The following is a 21,574-nucleotide window of genomic DNA, read 5'->3' as shown; positions in this document are numbered from 1 at the left end:
GTAGCAAGTCTTTCACCATGGCCAGCTTTAGCACTAGAGGGGAAATCTCTGTGGGATTTTGCTCTCCCTCTCTCTCTCTCTCTCTCTCTCTCTCTTCTCTTTGCTCTGATGCACTACTGTGCCTGCGGAGATATGGTGGAAGGGAGAAAAGAGAGAGTGTTTCCTTTATTCTGCAGTTCTGAACACAGGATTATAATTTTCTTGCTGGAGCCAAAAGAAGGGGTTGACTTAAATAATGGCTTCTGTGTTCTAATTTGTGTAGGGATTTATCCTGCTGCTTGGCTAGTGTAATGCTAAAGAGTCTTGTGAGCTGATCAGTACGAGCAGTCAGAGAGGAATGAGATAGCAGAGTGGGGGAATGAAGACAGAGGGGGAAAGAGAGGGAACACGACGGAGAGAGAAAGAGAGGGGAAGAAAGAGAAAAACCTCAAAGAGAGAGAAAGGTTCTGCTTCTTCGCTCCGGTGATTCCCGATGAAATTGATTCTCATACCTCCAGAGATCTCCCACTGTCCCCTTTCTCCCCCTCGTCCCGCCTCTATTACATACCTGTCCACAGGATGAATGATCTACACATTACCCATGAGTACCACTGACCGGTACATGCATCAGTGACTTCCAGTGCTTAGGGAGCTCACAGACACGCTGAAGAGACAGAACAGGAAAGGCATGGAAGAGAAGATGTCAAAGGATGGATGGAGAAAAGAGGAACGATCAAAGCTGTTGATGGACACGAGCGTGGTTAAGAGAGTATCAGCGAGTGCGAGTGACAGCAGTGAAAGAGAGTGGATGTGTGATTAGGGCAGCAGATGGAGATGTGCAGGTGAAGGCGAAAGGGATAATAGAGGCAATGAGTTAGTGTATAAAGAGGAAGGCAGGGGAATGAAGGATGAGGTTAAAAAAAGATTAGGGATTCCCACTGAAAGAAATGAAGATCAGATGGAGAATGAGGCTCGGGGAGCTGGTGCGTGGAGGGGGTTAGGCTCCTGCGAATAGCTCGGAGGGAGGCAATCAGGGCCGGCGGAGGCTGTGCCTGGAGCTCCAACCCTGTAGTTCACCGCTGCTCTCCAGGGGGATAGGTGTCACTTGTGTGGAGAAAGAGAGCAGCCACTTTAATGAATGGAGCTCTTTATCTGAGCTTGAGCAGCGAGTTATTACCTACTGAGTAGACACTATGGAGTGGGCTCTATTTCCACGCTACTGATTCCCAGGGCAGGGGGGTGGGGGAGCGGGAGGAGAGGTGATGGGTGGAGAAGGGGAGAGGAAGTTCATACTTGGTGCCTTATTTTGTAACAGGGTATGACATCTCCGGCCTCCATGCTATAACAAAGCCCTGAAGCATGGTCGAGCATCACTGACGAGAGGAGAATTAGTGTGGAAGGCTGCAAGAAAACCACACAATAATAACACCCACTGGGAAGGCCTCAAACTGTGCTGAATCTTAGCTACTTCTTCCTGCAGTTCTACTCGGAAGACTGGATTATTTTAAAAGTATTCAAGCAGGCACCTTAGTAGCATAGGAAACCTTTGTTGTTTTAAATCACTATGTTTTTGTCCGTCTAATGAAATAAGGTCATTAAAAAAAGGTTAACAAAGTAGGACATGATTTCACTCATATGAACACTGGGAGCAAACTAAATCTAAATTCTAATTATCTATTGGATTAAAACTCGCAAGAGAAATTTACGCATTTCAGTTGTTTTTCTTAAAAGAGATACTGAAATACATATTTCACAAGTAGAATTTATGTAGAATGCATTACCCATAAGGCCTGTGGGAAATGTCAACAACCTCTCACAGCCAAAAGGTGCTGTATTGGAGACTCCACGCTGCCCTTAAGAATATGTATGAGCGATAACTTTCTCGTGTTAACCCCGTAACAGACGGACCTGACCTTCTGCAACAGTGTATGCTGCAAGCCAGCCTTTAATGACTATAGACAATGATCATAATCATTATTATAATAATATGTATGTATAAAAGCACATTAATGCAAATAGATGCACTAGAGGGGATGAAAGCTCAAAAAAAAAAGAAAAGCACAGATACAAAATGTGTAAGCAGTGAATTTATGCACATGTGCTGTATCATTCAGGAGTATACCTGTAATTGTCTCAAATCTCCCTGTACTGTCTGTCTGCAGGCACAGCAGAGCTGATGGAGGAGGATGGAGCCAGTCTAAACCCTCTGTTCTCCAGCTCCGCAGGCTCTGAGAGCAGCCCGGCTCCCCCGACACAGCCTGATGGCTTTAATTGGTCTCCTCTGGCTGGGAGCAGAGCACAGGAATCCCTAACCACTAATGGAGTGAGCTGCAACAAGAGTGATAATTCTCGTACACTGGAGTGTGCACATACATGTCTACTCAAACAGACGAGCATCGGAACGCTCACCTGTATGCAAACACACACATTCCCTACACACATAATGTACAAAGTAGGCATTCAATCCACCCGGGAGTACTGCCAACTCTTCTTATATCCCTCCTCTCTGCATTCAGACATAAATCCATATGCCTGAAAACCTGCCGTGAAGATCTGATTCTATGTGAATATAGTTTTCCCTCACTTGTGATGTTGGAAAGTTGTTTTGCTCCCTCCAAGAACTGGCTTTTTGATTTTTTTACCTGTTAGATGGTGGTGTTCAGGGACTACTTCCCACATCCAAGGAGGGGTTAAAGGAAAGGAATGAGTGCTACTTATCGAAAAGCTATAAAATGAAAATGAAAAAAAAACCGTACCTGCTATGTGGTTTTATCTAATATGGCAATTTCTCGGGTTCAACTCCACATGAAATCCCATCTGGTGGATTGATAAGTTATGCTTCAAAAGATGTACGGAGGAGAAAAATAAAATATACAGACAGGGAGTATCACACAATAGCTAATGCAAAATAGTAGTTATCATTGATAACCTGAAAGTTGCTATATATATATATATATATATATATATGGGGCCTATAAATCATATATCAGAAGAAGAAGAAGAACTGTTTCCCACTGTTGTCTCTCTTGGGAACGATTATAGATGTTATTATTCTCACGGACAGATGCTGTTTGTACTGAGTAGACTATCTCCAGAGCATTGCAAGATGCGAGAAAGGAAGCAAAAAAAGAAAGAAAACAAGCATGTAATACCACAAAAAAGTACAGTACAGGAACCTCCTCTTTATCCAATAAGCATTAGACAGACAGAGACCACTCCCTATCTTAGATTGCTCAGGTGGGAATTATGATGCTGAGGACGGGGAATTGCTAAAAGCATAAACATACTGCACACCCAGCAAGTCCCTGTAGCCTCAGTATCACAAACAGACCTTGAAAAAGCACATGAAATACAAACAAGGAACAATTGGCTGAGGGTAAATAGGAGGGAAAGTCAATGTGCTAATAATATCGGAAAAAGAAGAGTAAAATGAACTACTATATAGTGGGAGCGTGATCTTCTTTAGCATTTAAGCTACATGCATTTACTGACTGAACAAAAGCGCAAATCTCCTGTGTCTGAAGTGCACAGAAACAAAGCCGACAGAGAAGATCAATCCACAAAACTCAACACATCCCAGCACCAGCTGTCACTCTAATTGCCTCCCTCTACTGTCATCTTTAGCATCAATTTCATGCTAATGCTGCACCAGGTAATACTATGGGCCTGCAAAGACTCAACTTCTTCTAATGAGTTTTGGATTTCCATACAGCACACAAACATTCTGTTCTGTAGTGGCTACAGACCCTTTGTATGTGCAGTTAAATTGTGTACAGTATTCGTGCCATTATGGCATTGTGCCAATCCGGATTCTTAATGGGCTAAGTAGTGTTTACTTTTCAAAGACTTCCACATGAATTATTGATGGCTGTGAGCTGATTTGTGCTCGGAATTAGCCTGGAATAATAATCCATCTGGGCCTAGCTTGCTTCCTAGGTGCCATGTCTCTCTCCAGGGTAAACAGGCTGACTGGAAACTTGCGTAGCTTTGCACAGTAATTTGTTATCCTGATTCCTGCTAAGTGTAAAATGGTTACTTAAAGTGGCAAAAAAAAACCCTAACCTTAAAAGGACAGGTCTTGTAAACACAACAGGAAGGTGATGAAAGGGCTTTATTTGTCTCGCTGAAACCAAAAGCCATGCATGGGTAATGTCAAATGAATAAATTAACATGTTTTATATTAATCCTTGATCTGAGCTTATACTGTAGTATTTTTTTTATGATTTGCCAACGAGTAATTCCTGATCCCATCAGGGCATCAGGGGAGCATTACAACATTCCTAAAGAACTTGGTGATCATCCTCTCCTCTCACCCTCATCCCTTAGTTAACTCATTATAATGTACTGTAATGACGGACTCTTTTTCCTGCTTTTTCAAAATCCTTATCCTTTCACTGGAATTTTTCTTCTTCTGTGGCCTCATGCTTCTTACGCAAAAAAAAGATATGCCTATGCTGTTTGTCAGTCACATGCCACATGTATGAAAAGATGTATGAAGTAGTGAGCGGATGGGAAAGGATTTTCCCATCACACTGCAAATAAACAAAACTAAATGAAATGGTTAGTTCCCTAACACTTGGGCAAATTCCATTTTTTCCCTTCTCAATAACCCATCCTAAATATGAGGGTGTTAATTATTTTGTATTATGGTTAGTATGGAGCACCTAGTGAAGCTAATTTCCCACAGATAACATGCCTAACTCAATGATTCACAGTTCTCTCTATTCCTGTGGCATGTGACTGTCCTTCTCTTACCCTGACAATGGTTTTGTGTGCCTTCAGAGTTTTTCTATGTTTGGTTTCAAAGCAGGGACAGAACCCTGGGAATTCTACCATGTTGGGAATGTGGGACCTGAATACCATATAGAGCAAAAAAAACAAAAAACCCTCACAATAGGATACGTTCTCATCCTCTCGTTTGTTCGTCTCTCTCTTTCTCTAATAGAACAAAATCTTATTACATGAGCCCGAAGGGAAGACAGCCGTAGCATAATGATTCGCTTTAAATGTGTCCGTGCATCGGCTTGTACTGTAAAACATAAACTTAACAGAATATACTGTGAATGCGTAAAATATAAAATTGACAATAGTTATCAGAGGGACTGTGAACAGTGCTGGAGGAGAGCTGAAGGAAGACACGACTTCTACATTTGAGAACTTCTTCCCACTGCGCTTGTGTGAGCGATGCCAATTTGTCCATACCCCGATTCATTTTCTTGGCCCTCTTTGGTGTCAGAAAACGGATAGGCTTTGCATCTGAAGTTTGGTAATAAACTCTTGGATTAAATCCATCCTTTGGACAGAAATGAACCAGCCTGAGCAAAGAATAAAGACACGTTTCCTCAGCAGACTGTCAGAGGCAACTGGCTCTGGATTTTTTTTTCCTGTTTGTGGGTTTTCAACTATTCAACTTACTTATTAATTTTTGGCATGATAATACCCATCTGCCATTACTGTGGTGACGTGCTTTAGAGCAGTGGACGAGGTTTGAGAGCACAGCACTGGAAGGAAAAAGTCTGCTTAATTAGTGTGACTGTGGAGTCAGGAGATGTGTTTATCTCATTATGGGCATCTGAATGAATATTCACATGTCCTCGCCAAGAAATTTATAGCACTTAAAAGAAGAAATCGAAAAGTGTGAAAAAGGGCTCAACTATTTCAGAAGATAATATGAATTATAATGTGTCTAATTGTTGCTGTGGCTTTTAGTTTTTTGCAGTTTCATGTTTCACAGGTGATTATTGAGCACCAGTGTATAAACTGGACTCACAGTGAGTCTCAGCTGCTTTTTCTCAGCTTTCTCAGGTGTCCATGTACTGATCAGAGATTGATGTACTCTCCCCTCCACTCTCTGTTGGTCCCTCCCTGTCGGTATCCCTCTGTCTCACCCTGCTGGGCTAATCCAAGCTGGCCAAATCCCTCTGCCGAGCAGGCCCACATAGGAGCTGTCCTGCTGGGTGCAATATGCCACCCGCTTCCCCGGCAATGCCAGCCCCGTGGGGCTCCGAGCCCAACTGTGGCGCCTTGTCAGTAAACAGACAAAGATGTATGAATCATCTAAGTGACTCGGAGCAGGTTATCCTGTGACAATAACATGTTGTCGAATCATGACGGAGAGTTATTTGCTCCATGGGAATACTGCGGCTCTGACGCCACACTGCAACACGAGCGTCTCTGGGCTTGTAACCACACTCTAATCTTCCAGATACCTGCCACACACCATCAGATACAGAGCTGATGCACCTTTTAAATGGAACTGCTCTACCAAAGAGAGAACAGTTATGATAAGCTGCGGTCTATCTCTACATAGTCAATTACACTTAGCCTGTACGGATGGCCTGAAAACTCCATCTACCAGTGCAATCAGTGTTGCACCCTGCTGAGCAGACCACAGAATATCAAATTAAGTTCATCTGTCAAGGGAACAGGCTATTCTCATATCTAATTGGCAGTTGAGGCTTCAGACCGGATTCTATAAGAAAGAGTAGTGATCAGTTTACTTTCTGTCTCCGTTCTTTTTGTTATACTTGTCTCTGCCTTTATCTGCTCTCTGTCTTCGCCTGAGAAATGTTTCAGTGGCCAGACAGCCTTAATGAGTATAAGATGTGGGTCTGCTAAGGCTCTCTATGTGGGGTTTTGTCTTTATCTTTATCACTGGCTAACACTCAATTGGACATGTTGCAGGTTTTAGCCTGGCAAACAAAACACATTATTAGCCTCTTGTGTGCAATAACGAAGAGACCTTCACATTGTTGCAGAAAAAAAAAGCTACTGCTTCATGCACAGGTGACACCATTCCTAACCCTATGTCTTTTTTCAACAATCTTGTCACAGAGATTTCAATTATGCTTGTTTGGGCTGGCCACCGTGTCTTCTGCTGGCATTTAAATACCATATATCATGGACCTTATTAGCTGGCCTGAGAGAGTCAATAGACAAGATCATGCCTATAATGACCTCTCTCTCCTGCAGAGTGCACACTGCTGAATTAAAAAAAAAAAAAAGATAGATGATATTATGAATCTCGTTGCAGGGATCCAAAGAAGAACGGGCAGGACGCAGGAGAAAACAAACCACGCATGTTCTCACATACTCATTCACTCATTACTGCTATGGAGGAAGCCTGTAAGCAACTTCTGTTTCCGCAGTACACACAGGGCTTTAAGCAGTTTAACTGCATCTAAGAAAAATGTGGGAGTAGGTTGATAAAAGTTCAAATACATTCAATTAGATTAAATTGTAGTGTAGTTCTCTTGTGTGGGCAGCATTGGGCAGCCAAAGCATAATTTTGAGCAAGAATTAAAACAAAAAAAATCACTTTAAAACTGGCTTGGTGATAGTATTGATATAAAAGCATATTTATGATGGTTGCAAGAATGGACTGTCAATCAAATTCATCTTGAATGGGAAAGTATTATTGCAATACTGTAGAAGGAGAGGGACTATTGGAGTAAGACGTGGCAGAGGGACAACAAGAACAAAAGTAATCAGAGTTCTCTCTTGGTGACAGATTTTGTTAGCTGGAGCGGCTGGATAAAAAAATCTGGGGAACACCAAAATCATAAGGATATATTGTCTAGGAACTATCAATTTTGTTCGAATATATCCAGTCTATGTGTAGCTATTTTACTGACTGAGTAAAACTTGCCTGCTGGTTACGCAAGAGGAAAAAAAGGCAGATCCCCGACATGATTTGGATTAAACCCCTGGGCACCATGGAGAAATGTCCCAAATTTAGTGTCAATCCAGTCAGACTTCATCATTTGGTGACCGAGAATGGCTGTGCAAAATCGCATGCAAATCCATATAATGGTTATTAACCCATTGAGGCCTGAAAAACCGCTGGGAGATTTTAAAACAAGCCTCTAATTTTCTGGAAATTCTGGAAAAATTCTGGAAAAAAAGTGTCAACTCTTCTACTAAATAATAGATTTTTCAGCCTCTGTAGCAGATAGAAATGAAATTCAAAAAGTATTTGAGAGCTTATACAAATACTACAAAACGACGTATCCGCTTTCCAGGCTTCAATGGGTTAAGATGTTATTTTTAACCAAAGTGGTGGCTCAAGAGCCACGCTGTGAGCTTCGCTTAAAATCATAGAGTGAACTAATTAAGTGCCATACAACCCTGATTGCAAATAAGTTGGTAGACCCTACTGTGTAAATAAAGCAGTTCCTGAGTTCCTAAAATGATGAAAACACATTTATGTTCCTTAAAAACCCCCACAAAAAACACATTAAAAAAACATTAAAATGATAACTTCAGCTGAGATATGAATATGTGATAATATCATGTCTTCACAAGGATATGAAGGAACTCAGCTGACACTGTAGCACATAGACAAGTTATTATGTGTCCATTTTGCTTGTTATTTATTGTTTTATTCAATAACAATTTGCACTAATTACTGACAGTCAACAATTACATGAATGAAACAATAACTGCACTATAAAAATATGAACATCTACTTTAATGAAAGATAAAAGCACCTGACACCATCTATAAACAGATTTAAATTTGTTTGGAACAAATGAAGTAATGAATTAGTAATGATAAACGTATGCACCTGCTAAGCTATTATCCTGTTATTTTAAGCCTTGGATATATGATTTACACTTTACAAAAGTCTATAAAAATGATACAATTGGTGCTTTGATAGATATAGCTTCTGTGTCAACTATTTAAAAAAAATAAAGAAATAAAATGCTCCCACAAACTGAATGTAATAATTTACATTAGCTACTACAATTGACTTACCTGATGCTATGACTACTACTCATACTAGTGGTTCAATGTTTTGCAATGCATCTTTTCTGAATATGTTGTGATGTTTAGAACATTATTACTTATAATAGTTACTCATAATCATCATTCAAACCAATTCACAAATCAAATACATTCAATTATGTCCTGCTTTCTGAGGATATGTGAATATGTTAAATTGAACTGAGAAAATGAAAGCTTTTACATTGAGAGGGCAATGATTGAATGGATTTTTCTTGTCATTGGTACTTTCTACTATATTCAATCTAATTTCAAATAATGTGTCTGTGTTAGGGCTGGAGTGACAGTAAGGTATTTAACCTAATAAAAAAAACACATGAATTAGATTAAAAAATGTCAAAGCACGTGAAGAACTTCAGAGGTTAAGAGGTCAAGTTTTGTGAAGGCAGCACTTCCTGAACACTGAACCCTTTAGGGTCAGGACGGGATCAAGGGAGCATGATGAGGTTTTAATTGCATTACTTTTTTAATGAGCTCAGACAAGGTCTCACACACATCTTGATTTACACCCCAGCTAGTAGTCAACTTAATGTTTATTATCGTATCTCTGAGCAACGCGGCAAACTCATCACACTCTGGTGTGGCAATGGTGTCAGAGAGGCTTTTTGGAGCTGGATTTACGAGGCTGTTAATAGCTGAGAAGATCACATGGGGAATACTGCATTGTGATTATCAGTTACCAATTTTGAGAAGCTGTGGGCTTTCTAATTGCTATATTAAATAGTGATGAAAAATAAACCAGAAGCCTATTTTTCTTTATTTTCTCTAACTCTTCGCTGTACTGTTAATAGTAGACTTTAGATAAGTGGTAAGTTACCAAACCATCACAAGAGGAGGAAAGAAATGTTGAAGATAAATCATTAATAGACTTTATTCTAATGAATTCTAAGCAGCTTCAGGCATAATATTACATGGAAAATGGTGACTGGACTGCACTAATACAGCCTTTATACCTTGATGGTAAAAGTGCTTTACAATTGGCCTCTCATTCACACACACAGTCACACACTGATTGCCGAATGCAGCTGCCTGCCCATTGGGTTCAGTGTTTTGCCAAAGGACACTTAATCATCAAACCATGTGCAATCTTTAGACTCAGTCCTATAAAGCTATATTTTCATGTAGGGTCTCCAAGTGCATTTAAGGAGAGTTTGCAAACCAGGATATACATGGAGCAATAGGAGCAGCTGCTGCACAGTGCCAGAAATGCACAGAGATGTATTTATTGTGTCTTAAGATTCATCAGCTGAAGCTAAACAGGTAATTTCACACAAGGGAGAGAAATTACTAGTGTGAGGATAGAACGGTGTTCCCAATTTAGCGGTGGAAGGAAGATATTGAACAAAATGTAACAAGAGAGATGTGGAGATTTAGAAAGGAGGGGAGGGGATGGAAAGAAGACAAACAGAGCAGTTGTGTTGTTTCCTTGTAAGTTGATAGATCAATTAGCATGTGCAGCTAATGGGGCAAAAAGCAGGAAGTTCTTTTTACTTTTTACTCTGACAAACAGGCAGCTTGTTGACCCAACCCTGCCACTGTCACTCTATTCCTCAGATTTTTACATTACATTACATGTCATTAAGCAGACGCTTTTGTCCAAAGCGACTTACAATAAGTGCATTCAACCTGAAGGTACTAGACATAGACCACAGGAATCAAGTACGTTTTAAGCATTTAAACAGACAAACACCCTCCCAATTTGACATTGACTTAACTGACATACTAACAACACACACTTCAGCACCACCACACATTAAGCTGCCAGGCATGTGCACCAGAGAAGGATAACTTTATCTAATAGGATTTAGAATCAGAGATGAATGTTCGAATGTTCAAAAAGGTTTAGAGATGTTGGCCTTTGATTGATCTTCTATCATGTTTTTTTTAGTAGAATTGGGAAGCAGTGAAAAATCATGGATCACAGCGTGCATCTTGAATAGGCTATGTGGAGTTGTTTACAATCTGCTTATCAAGGCGAGGGGTAAATCTCTCGCTAGCAGCTTACTTTTTTCTCCACCTTCCTGCACATGACAGGAATCAATAGCCAGATTGCTCGTTCTCTGAATCTCTGTCATTGGTTTTTTCTCCCAATCACTTTGCAGTGTATACCCTTGATGCCATGTTTGAGGCATAAATCAACACCTTTGCAAAGTAGGAGGAGTAGGTGCATGTGTACTGTATGTGTCTGTGTCGTGAGTGTGTGCACATGCATAAATGTTTGCAGATCTGCGTAAGAGAGACCACGGTTGGGTATTACCACATATCAGTGTGCCTGTCTTCTCAGAGCCGGTGTCTGAATGTTTCATCTAATCATTAAACGCTGACAGGCTTCACAGAGTAGCGCCACTGATCCCCGTCAGAGGAATACAGGGCCTGACTTCATTAGCCCTGTTAGTACTAAGCTGCTTTACCCTCACTCACGCCTGGCTTAACCTGCGCAGTGATAAATGCTGAGAGGAGAAGAAAAGATAAGGAGGGGGAAAGAGGGGTGAAACAAAAGGAAAGCAGGGACAAAGGCATTTAAAGACGGAGGCGAAGGTGCCAAAGTCAGGTACAGAGGATGAGGAAGTGCGAGGTGGGAGGGGAGTGGGAGGGCACAGAGCGTGTGAACCTGGAGTTTCCAGAGTCAGGGGAGGGGATGAAGCTCAAAGTGGTGTTTGAACTGAGAGGGATTTACAAATGCAAAAAAAACAGCAAAACAATCAATTAACTTGTGTTGCAATTAATCAATTATAACGCTGGCACATCGACAGCCAAAGTGCTTAACTCAGATTCCACCGTGAGGCTCCTATGTGTCGAGGAATTAGCATTGACCTCTGTGCATCCACACTCGTGCAAGAGCTAATTCATGCTTGCACATGTGCATCTGAGCACATAAAGATATGCACACACATCTTCTCTCAGCATATTTTTTCTAGTACATTCATCTGGTTTCCCTCTTACCAGGACCCCCCCTCCCCCCTCTCAACACTCAGTCTTTTTCTCCTGCCAGCAGAGGTTTTTGGCTGGCTTAAGTACGCCCACAGGCCCCTGAGGGACAGCCCATGACGGATGGCACTGCGTGTGACTCCGATTCGATTCAGCCCATTTGATAAATTTATTGCTGGCATTTTGAAAATGAAATTAGAGGGACGTCTCCTGGAGACTGTTTTTCCAGCACAGGTGCCATAAATATACTTCATTTGGCAGAGGAGAGGGAGGAGGAGTGTAAGGGGGTGGAGAGGTGCTGGATAAAGGATGTCATGGTGGGGGGGCGAATAGCGGGGATGTTCTACAAAAGTAGAGAACTAAAGAATAAGGTCACGTTCTAATGAGGTTCTGTGCTAATCATGATATTGGTGAGGAACAATATAAAGGTTATACAACCACAGCTTGAAGACTACCTGCACCTAAATACTCCTCAGCCTAACACATGTACTGTAGCATTGTACTCATTTAACAGATGGGAGACCCACATCTCTCATGCTGAATATTAACAGATTGAGAGTGTGGGGAGTTGACATTGCCAGTGTGCACAAATGTCCTGGTTTCACCATCTTTCTTGCTCAGGCACACAAGAACATGTGCACATATGCATGCACACACACACACACACACTAATATACCAGTTGTGCACACACAAACACATGCTTTATGTACACTATCTTTGCCTCAAGGCCTCATGGCTCTTCGGTAGCGATGGCACTGTCATAGCTGCATAGCCATCTATAACTCACAGAGTATGAATGAATGCGGCAGGCTATTTTTCTCGATGGCTCTCTCAATGTGTGGGGCTGAGAGACAGTGGATGTTTTTGTTGACGCTCCTGACTAAACAGATTTGAATTGGACACGTTGGATGGGCAAGAAAAGAAAGACGTACAAATGCACAAAAGTCAGACACAGACATGGACACGCACAGGCTCACAAAAGTGAGCATTCATTCACTGTCAGGGTTGCGTGGCCTTATTTATCTCCCTCTCATTCAGAAACGTATGCGAGTGCGGCTGTGGGGGGATGATGTACGCCATGCCAGCCTCTGCTCCCCTTCAACATTTATCAGAGAGTGAGGCTTGGGCAACCCACATCACTTACCTTTATAGGCCCATCTGACAGCATCGTACACCTCATAGTCATCACATACATAGGCCTCACAACGCTATGTGTGTGCTTCTGTGTGTCGGTGTGGGTGGGTGAGGGCACACTAAGTGTAACCTGTCACACAAATGCACTATATCAATGCCTCCTGCTCTGTATCTACAAGCTGCTCCAACAGATCTGATGCTTCGTGTGGTGAAAAGTGTTGCCATATTCCCAAAGACACTCCTGCTGTTTAGGATTTTCAAATATACATGTCGTGCACATTATATCAGATCCAGGTGACAATGAAAATATTTTCACCTGCGTTTTGTTCCGCTCTGGTAAGAGCCCGTAAAAAAACAACACCGAAGTTCTTAGAAGCACAGTAGGGATTCAAAGAAAGTTTCAACAAAATCAGCAGGGAGTTCTCCGGAGTGATTGTCTGCTCCTGCTTTGCAATCACAGAGCGTGACACACCCTCTGCCATTACTGGATCTCCACTATGAAGAGTAGAGGGCTGGGACTGCTCGGTGCATACACCTGCAGGCTGCCACTCACAACAAGACCCCCGGAGCTGTTTAGACAGTTTGACTGTGTGGCCCCATCATCTAACAAAATCAAAACAGCCTACAGGTACATCCCTACAAACATCTCCCCCTCCTACATCTCCCGTCTCTCCCTGAAGATCCACTGTGCAAAACACTCACCTCCCCCAACCTCACATTAACATACACATGAAAGTGTGGAGGAGTCTAAACAGAACAGTGATTAGTCTTAACATAAGACTTACAGAAAGCAATGCAAAACACAGAGTGTGGGCTGTCTGTCATTGCGGGATAGCAGGATAATTCAGTCTAGGTGTCAGTGGGTGTGAGTGATTGACTTTGTAATTAAGCAGATTGTTTTGTAGCAGAAATACGGAATGACTCAATTTCAAATCAACATCAACAACCCCACAAAAAGGTTTTTCATCTTATTAGCAAAAATTGCACACAAACACACAGAGCAACACAGCCACTAGCACCCGTCTAAAAATTCATGGGGATCCACAGGTGACTGATTGAGTGCTGTCTTACCTTTTTGTGATGACACTGTGGTATCTGTAGATAAAAGACAGGAGACACACAGAAGGATGTGTTAGGAACTGGCAGGCTGCTGTATAGCACACACATAAAATGCAGGAGATGACAGCCATGGGGGTGATTCGCTGGGAGGGAAACGAGCCACCCAAGAGGATAAACAGACACGGGGGGTTGTACACAACCAGGGGGGGGCTCTCATCTCAGACCTGCAAAGAATATCCACTTTACCTCATTCATGCACGCTTAGTTGTGCCTGAACATGCAAACACACATAGGGACACATAAAGGAGGGCTGTCTGAGTAATGCACACAGCAGCTTTTTTTATACTCCACAAGGACAGGGCAGGTGGGGGGGGAAAGCATCTAAGCAAACACATTCAAGAGAGGCCTCAAGTAGAAAGATGAGAGTCTCCAGACCCCTGGAAACCCTTGATCGCTTACACTATTTACCCTGAGTGAGCTTTCTAATAAGTAAAAATAATGCCTTTGAGGTGCAGTGAGACAGAGCAAATCAAATCCTTTCAGTACGCATTTTTAGGTTCTTACTCAGAGCCCACTAGAGACACTCCTGGCCCACAAGGCGTGGATCAAAACATGCGCTGCTTGGAGGAGAAGGATGTACTGCAACACGTTTTTCATACAACACTGATCATTTACACACACAAAAAAAACCCTGCTTGTGAAGGAGAAAAATGCAGTAAATTTAGCTTATTGTTCTCATTAAATATTTACCAAGACAGTTCTTAAGCTCCCAAGGTTTCATTTTTTATTTAATAGACTTGTCAAACTTGCAGAAATGCAAGAATAAATTAAAAACAATGGGAAAAAGCTCTTTTAACTACGTATATATATATATATATATATATATATATATATATATATATATAAACTTTGTACTTTCACAGTTGAATCCTTTAGAACATTCCTCTACTGGCCATGTGCCCAAAAAGCCCAAATGGCCACAGACATGGGAAGGGAATAATTGAATCCGGATGGATTTGTGGTGTGCTGGGCTGAAGAAGTGATAATCCAAAGCTCTGCCTAATTGCCAGAGTAAAGATGGCGCCCATTGTGGGGGTGGCTTCGGTGTTTATCAAGGCAGTGTGGCGTGGGATTGGACTGAGCATTAGGGCTTTACACACTTTTGTTTTGTGAGGTGGTGTTACAGTGGATTTGAGCAAATATTGGCCCTCTGGTTATTACATGGTCTGATTGTCTGCTATGCGACTGTCCATAAGCTCTGCATGTCTACCCTAATCTGAGAGGAGGCTTCAAATAATTAGTTAGTGAAGCACTCTCACAGCCCAGCGCAGTCAACCTTATCACGAAAAGAAAATCCTTGGTCCATTTCCTTCTCACCCCAAAGGCTTACAAACTCTCACCACTGTTAAAACCTTCGGGGTAGCCGCAAAGACGATAAAATATTACCCAACATGTCACAATTACTGGCCCGTATCTTTCTCCTTTTGTTGTTTATTATGTAAAAGAAAGACGACAGCATGCCAAACTGAAAAGTGTTCTGGTAAGTGCGAGTTTTGAAAGCTTACTTACTAATTTATTTCCAACATCAGATAAGGTAATCATCACTTAAATGGGAGAGGAGAATTACAAATATTATTTTGTGCTCGAAGCTCAAGTATTTAATATTTATACACTGACTTGAACATTCAAATTTAATGGTAAAAAGAGCATCTGTAGCTCATCAGCTGACAGTCAAACATACACAGATAAAGTCCATATGTTCATCAAGAGAGTCTGTGCCAAACTTCAATCCAAAAATGTTTTACACATTGTTCCATGTCTGTGAATTAACACTATTATGTAACACTACTGCAAAACCCATCCATCAACGTAGTTAAAGAAAAAGAGCTTATAAAGCTTACATGAATTATAATGGAAGCCAAAACCAGAAGTCTTACAAGTCTGAGTGACTAAGACAGCAACAGTGACAGGTAGCTGGTGGACATCAGACAGGCATGTCATTTATTCTAGCACATCTCCTGATTTACATGCACCCTGAGTAGGATTTTAGCAGCACATGAAGAGATCAGCAAAAATAACCCTGCTGCTATAGATTTGTGTTAGTTTTGACTGTTTTAAATTATACAGTTTAATTAATTTGAGTAAAACACAGTACATCACAATGTGTAGAGTGGGAGAGAGATGAAGCTTTCTGCTAACAGAGGCTAAACACAAAGCTGGAGACAACACAACATAACTGTGATTTAATTTTAATATAACAAGGCCTAATCTCAATTATAGATTAATTAATTGCCCCGACGCATAGTTACCTGCAGAAAACAGCAGGGTGCTACACCGCGTGTCATTTGCTCTCTGTGCACACGGATATAATATATTGGTGAGGGGAGAAATCTGAAGAAAATGTGCTAACATGCTCTCTATTAACACTTTTTTGGGGGGATAATGATAAATAATCACCACACACAACAGCTTGGTGATAACAAATAATAAAAAAAAAAAGCCCTGCCTCTCTCTGCTGGGTCAGAACAGAGACACCATGCTGATTGGTGTCAGCCCACATAAATAACTCTGCTGTTTAAGGAGGTAAAGAAAACCTCCGTCATTGATTACTGCATTTCTTCCCAGCTATCAGTGGCTTATATGGATTTGGAGACTAATTTGCAGTGAATATGTGAGTGGTGTTTCGATGTGCCCATGCGCCCACAGCAGTACTCCTGTGGGTCTGAGTATTATGTAAAGCATGGCTGTAGGTCAAAACAGGTGTCCCACTGCGAAGGATGCATGGAAGCCAAGTAAAGTTAAGACTGCCCAAAAGCATGCCTGAGGACACTAAAAGCTTCGTTTTGAAGAAACGTTTCTAAAATATGAAAATAAACATCTCTTGATAATTTTTACCTTTCAAATATTTACCCTCAAATATAACGAAAGAAGAGAAATGGAAAGCAAGACAGACACAAAGACATTTCATTACTTATTTAAATAAATATGTATCCTTTTTTTGTTGGGCTTTAACGTAATATGATGTCTATATTTTCAATGAAAAACAAGTCAAGACACAAACACAGACGAAAGCGCATTTTAGAGATATTAATGGCTAATCAGGCATGCTTACAGAATAAATTCATGTTGTCGTTAAAAACATTCATTACCCATGAAAATTATATCTATTTACTCTGTGACTAAATTTCGGATCAAATACATAGACAGGCAATAAACAGAGAACAAGTCAAACATCAAGACATGAAAAACTGTCAACTTGAAATTGCACTCAGCGACAGATTTCATTGACTATATTCCCACAGAAGCAGAGGTTTCTGTGCTTGAATTAGTGAATGCTCCAAGTAAGGCCAGCCTATATTGCCGCTGAATGACAGCCAGAGTAAATGGATTTACACCAAACCTATGGATCTGAAGGAGGATCATAAATAAAACAATCAATGCTTGCACACAGCCAGCAATTACTACTAATTCTGCCACATGTTGACTGACTGATAACAGGGTTCAACACTGTCTCGGGGGCGCACATCAACTGGAGAAAGTGTCACCAGGGAGGTTCATGTTGCCACACTCATGGGCTTAACTAAGCAGACATCTAACTATTAACCCATTGAAGCCTGGAAAGCATTTACGTCATTTTGTAGTATTTGTATAAGCTCTCAAATACTTTTTGAATTTCATTTCTATCTGCTACAGAGGCTGAAAAATCTATTATTTAGTAGAAGAGTTCACACTTTTTGGTAACACTTTACAATAACCATCATTTATAAATGGTTAACAGATAGTTTATTAATGTTCAATCATCATTTATAAACCGTATATATGCCATTTAGAATGGCAAATAGAAAATGTATTAATGTTGAACTATAATTTATAAATGCCAAATAGAAGGTATATTAATGTAAGTTGATAAGTTCTTTACCATAAACAAACAATTACATTATAATTCTTAGTTTATTAATAGTTTTGCACTCATTATAACATTTTTAACACCATATTAAGTATGTAAATGATTTCAAAATGATTCTTATACCTTTAAGAAATTGTTTGAAAACATTTAAAGATTAAATATGTATAGAATTTTGTAAATGATTAATAATTGGTCTATAAACCATCTATAAACATCACTTAGATGGTTATTGTAAATTGTTACCCACTTTTTTTTCCAGAATTTTTCCAGAATTTCCAGAAAATTAGAGGCTTATTTTAAAATCGCCCAGCGGTTTTTCAGGCCTCAACGGGTTAAAATAAACAGTTTCTTGACCCATTCGAAAAAAATCAGCCTCAGATGTGTCATACAATTCAGGAAACTCACACCAGTCAAATTAACTCCTCCATTGTTTTACCCGGTGTAGTTCCTGTAGTTGCCATGGACACACTAAGTAGCAAGCCAGAACATTTGAACCTCTACCAAAGTGCCAACCATTCTCTTTCTGCTCACCACTTCAGCTTGCCTCAGCGGGACAAAGTTTGTATTTGAACAGTGAAGACAGCAGTGCTAACCACCGGCTACTGGAAGGAACCATTACAGCTTTCACATCATCATCTCATGTCACAACACAGCCGCAGAGTATTTCTTTGTCTTCAATCATTTTGAGGAGACCACTGTACAAAAAGAGAAATGACTTTCCATCATGTCAAAGTGCATTTTAATGCTCTTATGCTCTCCCATAACAAATAACACAAAAGTTGCCAAACTGCAGAGAGTGCTGTGTTGTAAAAGTTAACAAGCACGTTTTACCATAGATGACTGTCAGCGAAAGTTTGTTGTCAGCACTTTTCTGCACAGTTTGGCACATTTTGTGTCATCTGTCACTTGTGAGCATCAAAATATAGAACATTATATGCAAGGAAAGCTTCAAGTTGATTGAAAGGGCTTCCTCTCTTTTGTGACCAATGAGCTGGTAATTTCTAGCCTTAGTGCATGTCTAAATGAAGGATTGACACATCTGCACAAGATGAGATTGAATTGAAGCCATAAGCATTGTGTGATGGATATAACTTAAGTTAATGATGATAGTGAGAAAAACATCTCTTGGCTGAAGGTACACTTTCTTAGATTTTGCCTTGCTAACCTCTTTTCGTTCCTTCATAATAATATTTCACGTTTTTCAACCTTGTGTGCGAGTTACACTTCTGTGTGACATTTCATGTGACGACATCTGGACAGTTTTCATACGCTGTAAAAAATATTCTGTTTACTTTACGGTAAAATACCGGCAGCTGTGGTTGCCAGAACTTTACTGTAAAAAATACAGTGAGCGGGTTTTCTACTTTAAATTTAAATGTAAATATCAGCTAAATCTGTCATTTAGACTGAAAAATCACTTGCCATTTTATCCCTATTGTGTCTCTTTTTGGTAATTTTGTGTCTCATTTGATAATTTTACGTATTTTTTTGGTCATTTTGTGTCTTTTTTTTTATAATTTCATGTCTCTTTTGGTAATTTTGTGTCTTTTTTGATGGTTTTGTGTCTCTTTTGGTCGTTTTCTGTCTCTTTTTTTGGTCGTTTTGTGACTCTTTTGGTCATTTTAGGTCCTTTGTTAGGTCCTTTGGTCTGCTATTATTTTTAGGGTAGTTATGTCCTTGTGACGTTATGGTATTTCTCCATACATTTTAAATGAAAAATCTAATATTTTTTACAGCAAAACTGTGTTTTCTATAGTTTATGACAGAAAAAAGTAAAAGTTTTGTGCCATTCTTTGATTTACGGTAATTAAAAGTGTCTACTACGGTGATATTACATTTTTAATTTCACGCCCTATTTCTGATATAATTTGACAGTGTTTTACTGTAATTTCTACAAACATTTTTTACAGTGTACATTTGCTGTTGAGCGGCTCTCAGGGGTAGATTATATTGTTACTGTATACTGTAAGATCTCTGAAAATCTCTGTATGGGAATTAAAGGAAACTTCTTGAGGGCGATCCAGTTGGATGTCAGAGTTCCTTGGATGTTCTTGGGTCATTAAACTCGGCACACAGAAGATAATGTGAACATAGACCAAAAACATCTAGTTAATTAGCATTGAATATCAAACTAAAACCACAGCTTTAGAGACATTATTAGTTCAAATCGACCCAGAGCAGTCACTGACATCCTGTATGCGGATGGTTCCAGATGATGAGTAGCCAGGCCCCGGGGTGGGACTGGAGATGCCTCGTGGCTCTCTGGTGCTAAAAATGTATGCTCGGTGTATGTGATTGTTAAGGAATTGCCCCTTGATCCTTAACATACACTATACATCCCAGACTGATTGAATTAGACTGCTATTGGAAACCTGTCGTCTATTGACCTCCTCAAGTTGTGGCCTTCCAGCAGTCCGCTGGGGGAATAGTTTTAATTACAGCCAGAAATTGGGTTCGATTTTATCCCCATCATGAAGTGAGGAATCCTCACAGCTAATCATCACTTCATCAAGACGAATGAAAACCATATCACCACTGAAAGGTGGTATAAAAAAAGAAATATTGTGCGAGTATGACTGCATATGTGCATGCACATAAATGTATGTCTATTTCACACGTGGCGGCATGTGAGCTGTGTATAGAATACAGTTTGCAGACTGCAGAGGAAACAAACGCTGCTGTCTTCAGATGATTAACCACTATTGATATATCATCTCTATAATGTAATTAGGATAAATTCCAACACTGTAGCTGTTCGTCTCTTAATCACACTCACTGGTGGACAGTGACAGCTCATCTGTTAAACTTACCAACTGAAGCAGCCACTATGTGATGGATGGTGACACCAGTCTATTGTAACCATTGACCTAGATATGAATGAGATCTAAGTGAATTAAATCATACATGTTATGGACAGAATTCATATGGTGTCTGCTGAAACATCCTAAACCAGAAGTTGTTCCTACAACAATGCACATGTGTTCAACGTCAGGGCTGTGGGTTACTTCCTGGCTTTTTTGAGTGGTAACCTTCCACTCCTGGGTGTATAATATCCTTAATGTCACTAGTGGATTATTTTTCTCCACATCTCTTGGGAGAGACAACAGGTGATTAGAGGGAAGTTTAGCAGGAAGCTCCAAATTACAGTCAGCGACAGCCAAAGACCATCATCCAGACAGATACAGACAGCTTGTGCTTGTAATTACTTGTTATAGCCTTATTTATTATTATTATTATTATTATATATTATTATTATTATTATATTATATAATTTTACTTGTAATTACTGTATTTATATTTTTCATTTTATTTTTATATTGTTTATTTTCTATTATTACATATTATATTATATTATATTATATTATATTATATTATATACTGTACTATTATTATTATTATTATTATTATTATATACCATCTAGTCACTGTAGCATTGTGACATCATATCACCAGTTTAATTATTACCATCATCTTGCCAACCATCCTACCAACTGATGTTCTTTTCTTAACTTCTTAAGTGTCCTTGTTCTATTCTGTGTTTTTTTCTATTGTTGTTTTTATTTATGCTACCTCAGTATTTTATTCTATTGTATTTTATTGTACTTGAATACCGGACTGCTCTAACTATCTATCTATCTATCTATCTATCTTGTTCTGCTTGTTTAAACATTAATGGAAGAGGGACATTCATTAAGGGTTAAACACTGATGAACTGCAAAGTTTAGACATAAAATGCCTAGACATGAGCCTCAACTCCTATCCATATATACAAACTACAGGTA

At 40.0% G+C, this 21,574-nt stretch overlaps 1 protein-coding gene across 1 annotated transcript in view; it reads right to left on the bottom strand.

Annotated features, from left to right (window-relative positions):
- LOC131972153 (cadherin-4-like) overlaps positions 1 to 21,574 on the bottom strand; it is a 276,681-nt gene that overhangs the window by 147,692 nt on the left and 107,415 nt on the right. The window contains exon 3 of the mRNA XM_059333934.1: positions 13,898 to 13,921. Within this exon, the coding sequence (XP_059189917.1) occupies positions 13,898 to 13,921 (24 nt within the window). The remainder of the gene's footprint in view (positions 1 to 13,897; positions 13,922 to 21,574) is intronic.

The sequence above is a fragment of the Centropristis striata genome, chromosome 5, assembly GCF_030273125.1.
Source record: "Centropristis striata isolate RG_2023a ecotype Rhode Island chromosome 5, C.striata_1.0, whole genome shotgun sequence".
NCBI lineage: Eukaryota > Metazoa > Chordata > Actinopteri > Perciformes > Serranidae > Centropristis > Centropristis striata.
Note: the sequence above shows the minus strand (reverse complement) of the source record. Positions and strands in the feature narration are given on the sequence as shown.